This window comes from Triticum urartu, chromosome 1A, assembly GCF_056163025.1.
Source record: "Triticum urartu cultivar PI428250 chromosome 1A, HENAU_Tu73, whole genome shotgun sequence".
Classification (NCBI taxonomy): Eukaryota; Viridiplantae; Streptophyta; class Magnoliopsida; order Poales; family Poaceae; genus Triticum; species Triticum urartu.
In genome coordinates, this window is record NC_141873.1 from 40,518,096 (window position 1) to 40,524,256 (window position 6,161).

General features: G+C 53.1%; 1 protein-coding gene and 1 pseudogene across 1 annotated transcript; both read right to left on the reverse strand.

Moving 5' to 3' along the window:
* Window positions 1–1,155: 1,155 nt before the first annotated feature.
* LOC147989794 (uncharacterized) lies at window positions 1,156–1,902 on the reverse strand (annotated as a pseudogene).
* A 3,015-nt stretch (window positions 1,903–4,917) lies between these two features.
* Window positions 4,918–6,092, reverse strand: LOC125547070 (protein RAFTIN 1B-like). Its single transcript, XM_048711115.2, has one exon. The coding sequence runs from the start codon at window positions 6,028–6,030 to the stop codon at window positions 5,080–5,082; it is 951 nt and encodes a 316-aa protein (XP_048567072.2). The 5' UTR covers window positions 6,031–6,092; the 3' UTR covers window positions 4,918–5,079.
* Between the last annotated feature and the right edge of the window lie 69 nt (window positions 6,093–6,161).

Genomic DNA, 6,161 nt, shown 5'->3' on the forward strand with positions numbered 1-6,161 from the left:
ACTGCCGAATGAGTTGGCGACACCGGCTGCGGTCCAGGCACGCCCTGCGGCGGGGAACATGATGATGACACCTGCCGGTGTAACCGCGGGGATCCACCTCCCGGTGCATCACCAAGACCAAGGCTCACGAGTTCCCGTCGTTGCACCTGAGGCACCTGATTGACATTCGCTGGAGCAGAACTAGAGGATGAATTAATGGATGGGTTGCCAATGTGCTCCGAGGTGTCCATATGGTCGCCCTTCTCCTTCGCACCACTATTATCACCCGCATCATCATGCTTGCGTCTCCAAATGAACGAAACAAAGTCAGGATCCGGACTATATCCCTCTGGCTCCCTCCTGAACGTGAATGCATAGCCCTTGAGCTTGACCACCACATCCGTCGCGACAAAAGTTCCAGCATCATCCTTGTCCTTTGCCAAAATCCGAGTGTTGGTCACAGCGACGAGAATACGGACAATTCCACAGCGTCGGAGAGTAAAAAGATCCACATCCAATGTCTTACCCATAAGAGTACCAACGGCCCATAATCCCAAAAAATGGCGAACCGTATGAGGAACGCCCTCGACATGAAGCCAAATCTGCTGAAGTTCAATCTTATGTGGAACCTCCTGTGATCTCCATGCGGTAATAGTCATCTGGGCATTAGCTGATGGCACGTTCATCTGGATTCCATCCACCCTGTCCAAATCCTCAAAAGACGGAAAGCTAACAAGGTAAGCATCGGACCCATGTTGAATAGCCTCCGACTTCCATTTTATCATGGACCCATGCTAACAGGGTAAGCATCTGGATTTCATCCAGCCTGTCGAAATCCTCAAAAGACGGAAAGCTAGCAAGGTAAGTCTCCTCAGCACCAATTCCAGAGACAGAAGCGTTGGGCTTAGCGAGTTTAAGAACCAGGCACTGCAACGTCGGATGAGCTATATTGTCACAAATATAACAGTAATGTTGCACGGTGCAATCTTTCGCGGCATGCGTATCAACCGCGCACTTCCAGCATCGTACCCCCTTCTTAGCCTTGGTCTTGGGCACTGAAACAACCTACACATCAGACCCTGGAGCCGTCAAAGGCGAGGCATCGACATGCGTAGGCATCATTGGTTGAGGTTGCACAACCTGCTGATAATGTCCTTGCTGATACGTCTGAACGAGCTATTGTGTGGGTTGTTGCGGAAAGTGTTGCTGAACCGGCACTTGCTGTGGAGTAGTGTGAACACCATGCTGCAAAGCTTCACCAGCGAACTGTTGATGTTGCAGCTTCTTCTTCTTTTTACGTTTCTGAACCGGTTGTGCCACAACCCCCCCCCCCCCTGGATGGATCTGCGGAGGGGTGGACACCCCGGTTAGTGGAACCCCATACATGGGAGGTTGTCCTCCGGCGGCGGCCATACCGTACGGCGAGATGAATTGCCCACCATGGCCATAACCAAAGGGTTGCTGCTGTGGAAGACCGTAGTTGTATACCGGCGCCGGTACCCATTGCCGATGCGTTGGACCGGAGTATCCCGACGCCAAAGCCGGAGGACGCGAAGGAGAAGGGGTCGCCCCTGCGACCGGAGGGGCGCGAGGGCTTGGCCCTCCCGTGGCTGCAGCGCCATGAGCTGTCGGAGGAACGCCGGCCATGGGGTGTGGAAACGTCGTCGCGACTGCCGCGTAGGAGCGAGCAACCCCGGCGAATGAAGGTACCGCCGGAGTTGTAGACGGCGTCCGCGAGGTGTGCAGAGGTTGGGCGGCGATCAGGTGTTGTGTTGTAGCATATGAGGACGGCGGCGAATTGATCGATGGAATCGTTGCGATCATGGTCTGCTGTTTAGGAAAACCTGCCCAGATCGATCACATCCGCGTCTTGAGAAAGGCCCACAAAAACACAGATTGGTCCGTCTCCATATTTGCATGCATGGGCCCAAAGCCTGAGGTCGCCGGATTTTGAACTCCCCGTGATCTCGACACTAAAACCTCCCGACCGAGGTCAGATCCCGGCGAGGCAGCCGTCGCCGGCGGCCATTGACGACCAGCTAAGGAAGGGCTCTGCCTAGCCGTGTCAAAGAACTGCCCCAGCACCGGTGGGGGTGTCACCCGGCGCGGCGGCAGGGGTCCGCGCCAAGCCCCCATGTGCGGCGGCCTGGCCACCCTCAATCCGGCCAGCGACGACAGCGGCTTGCGCCAGGAAGGTTCCGCGGTCACCGGCACCGGTGGCGACTCCAAACCAATGGGCTTCGAGCTCTCCGAAACGGCGGTCCCCGCCAGCTCCCTTCAAGACAGCATACCCGATCCATCGGGATTCAGAGACTCCGCAGGTGATGCCGGCGATCGGTGCTCCCAGAAACGAGATGCTGGCGTCGGGAAGCCCGCATCATTCCAGAACTCCTGGACTATTTCGGCCTTCGTCTTCTTCCTCCGGCGATCCATCGTGCTCCACTCTCCGCCTCCAACATCATCCCCAAGCACCTCTAGTGCTAGCCGCACGCCGACAGTCGGCGCATCCTCCTCGTCGGAGGACCCAGATTCCGATCCCAGGCATGAGAACCTCGAACCAGACGATCCGGCCGCCGTCGGCGACTTGGCCGGCCCTGCAGAGGCCGGCAAGGGCGCCAGGGTCAGCCGCCTGCCCCGGTACATGCCTAAGCATTTCTTAAAATGGGGGAGAATTTCGCTTGCCCGGCCTCTGCACCAACTAGGGATGCATACGTCCATTTTTAGTATGAGTACCAAGATAAACATGGTCCTCATATTTTTTTTAATGAGTATCAAGATATTTTTTGATGAGTGGTTCCACCATCCACCAAACTTGATCCTCAATAAATGGGAGAAAACCCATGTGCATCACCTGTCAATTCTAGGAATTGAACTCGTGTCGTTAGGCTGCACAACCGCATGCCCAACCACTGAGCCAAGGCTCTCTTTGCTTAAAAATGGGGGAGAATTTCACTTCCCCGGCCTCTGCACCAACTAGGGATACATACAGCCATTTTAGTATGAGTACCAAGATAAACATGGTGCTCATAATTTTCATCTACTGCTAACCAAAGTAGAATAGCAACGAGGAGATTTAGGTATTTTACTAACCTATGACCAGGTCGGGGCAATGGAGGCCGCCCTAAGACAAATGACGGATTGACGGTAATCGGTGCCCGCCTGAAGAGATTTAGGTCTTTTACTAACTTGCGACCAGGCCAGGGCAATGGAGGCCGGCGGCCGATCAAGAGCGCTGACTGGAGGCGGCGTTGGTGCCTAGCTGTGAGCGCGTTGGGGGGGGGGGGGGGGGGGGGATGGCGAAGTGACATGGAGGCGAGACATGTCGCTGGGCTACTGGCCTGTCGGGGTGGGACAAGGAGAAGGTCCCGACTCCCGGCCTGTGTAGACGGCAACTCTCAATGCGAACGCTATACCTCGCCTTCAGCGAGTGTAACACCCAACTCACCGAAGGGGGCGAGCAAGATAGGCTGGCCCATGCGCGCGAGAGGCCCCAACATGGGTTTCTGTTTCTTTTTTACGTTTTCTGTTTTCGTTTTTTGGTTTATTTTCATGATTTTTTAGTCTTTCAGTTTTTTAACTTTTGTTTATACTTTCAAATATGCTAAAGATATGCCAATGCAAACACCGAAAGAAATGCTAACTTTTGTTTATATTTTAAACCGAAAGAAATGAAAAACCAAATAAATCAATGCAAAAATAACATATCATTTTCTTTTTTACTTTTGTTTATACTATGCTCGCGTTGCCCCTTCGGGTCGTGCATTATTGCAAGTAAAGCCTCAACATATCTGCAAAGCCAACCTATTCCCCGCACCCTAAAAAAACAAAGGCAATGCGCACATTGGCCTGTGAGTGCTGTCAGCTCAGCCACGATGAGGTTGGGTGCTACCTTGGAGATTTGGTCCATGTCCTCCACAAGGTATTTCTGGCTCAAATAAGCCTTGGCGCTAGCGGCTGATTAACTCGCATGAAGATCACCTCCGACTGTCTGGAGGTTGCGAACTATACACACCTACAGCTATAGCACAATTTGTTTCTACCATACCTAGTACAGTAGAAAGACTAGGGAATTTAGTGAACCTCTTCACTTTACAAATTTGCCTTATCTTGTGTATCTGAACCTTGATTACAACGACCTAAACGGATTTGTCCCAACATCCCTAGGTAACTCTACTAAACTAACCTACAGTGATCTCTTACTATAATTTGTTTTCCCCTAAAAAACAATTTGTTTCTACCATGCCTAGTACAGTAGGAAGACTAAGGAATTTGATGAGCCTCTCCACTCTGCAGACTTGCCTCGTCTTGTCTATCTGAACCTCGGTCACAACTCTCTCTCGGACCTAACCCCATCAAGCATTGGAGCTCTTGCCAAGCTCGCATCATTAAATCTATCTACAGTTCAATTTTGTTGATGGACCTATTCCACCGTCCATAAGTAATTGTACTAAACTAACCTCTCTCGGTCTATCACACATTTTTTTTTCCAAATCCATTGGAAGCATAGGAAATTTGATGAGTTTATGATACTTAGATCTTTTCAACAATTAAATAAATGGTTCCTTCCCTTCAACCATTTTGAAATTAGCCTCTCTAACATTGCCAGAACTTGGATCCAATCAGCTTAACGGCATGTTACCACCACAATTTTGATCTCTTATAAATCTATCACATCTGGATCTTTCCAACAATCAGATCACAAGTTCCATTGTTACCACCAGCTTCTTCTTGGGAGCCATGCTCGGACTTGGCGATGACGGAGTCGATGAAGACGAAGGCAGAGATGAGCTTGAAGCAGATCGAACCGCTCGTGCCCCCATACCAGGCGTGCCAGATGTCGTGTTCTAGATTCACGAACAGCGGGAGTTGGGAACCCCCTTTGTAGATTCGGTGATTAACATAAAATTAACGGATATAAAGCGGTGACGTATGGAGAACTATGAAAACTTCCTCCCTTTATTTTTAGGTAAAGATAAAGATAAAGATGTGGGGTATAGCCGACTTACGGATAGATAATGATCAAATAGACTACGAGTACTTTTTATTCTTGCTAATGACATTTAGGTCATCTCTGCTTGTACGTAGTTTGTTGTTAATATTCTATGCATTGTCGGCCATCTTCACGCCGAACATGAGGTCGGCGTAGGGAAGAAAGTGGCACACGGGCGAACCGCCGGGGTGGGTGCCCAGGATCTTGAAGGCTGGGTGAGCTGGGATCCAATTAGAGGTGTCGAAGTGGCACACCGCCGCCATGTCCACGGTAGGGAGGCCGCTGCCGCCGCGGATGGAGACGACGTACGCCTCCTCGGACGAGCCCTCCATCATGTGGCACTCGTACACAGCGTACGGGTAAGCCCTGCTGTGGCATGCCACGTAGCCGCCGCCTCCTCCGCCTAGTGGCTTGATAGCCTGCACAGTGTACGTGCGGCGCGGCAGGCCGGAGTTGGGAAGTGCGGACGCCGCCGCGACCAAGGGCCGGCTCGTCGCCAGCATACGCGTGGCGCTCAGCACGACCCCCTCCAGCGACGTGGCGCACGCCTTCCGTTCGCCGGCGAGAGGCGCCTCGCGGCAGGCGCTCAGTGTCTCGCCTACCCGGGCCGCCTCTTGGGAGCCCGGCGTGATGCCGAACCTATCGAGGGCATCCGCGAGGTTGCCGAAGGGAATCCTCTCGGCAGCTTTGCGCGGGAGGAACGGCGCCGGGTCGAACGCCGGCAGGGCAACCGTCATGGTGCGCCCCACACGCATGTCGGACTCGCGGAAGAAGAGGCCTTCCACAGACGACGCCTGTTGGGCAGGACTATTGCATATGATCCTGTAGGAGTAGCCGAGGCACGCGTTGGGCAGGATCATGGCGGCAGAATGGTGCTGCTGGAGCGGCGAGTGATCGGTGCCCTTCTGCACGAGGTGGGCGATGGACTCGGGCATCGGCGAGTCCGGGAGGGCCGCCTCCCAGAACAGTGCCGCCGGAGTGCCTCCAGGGGTATGGGTGTGGCCATGCACCGTCGCGGCCACAACCATCAGAATAAGTAGCAGGACGGCTGAAGAAGCCATGGCTTGCTTTTCTTTCTTACTTCAAACTGAGCTTAGCTTGGAGTGGTAGATGGGTGAGCTACCCAATAGGTGCACTATAAATAGCGTTCGACCTGCATGTTCGACCCTACCCAACGACTACGTGGCTCCAC

What these genes read in the sequence shown, in the direction of transcription:
- LOC125547070 (XM_048711115.2), bottom strand. Translation starts at nt 6,030, where the DNA reads ATGGCTTCTTCAGCCGTCCTGCTACTTATTCTGATGGTTGTGGCCGCG.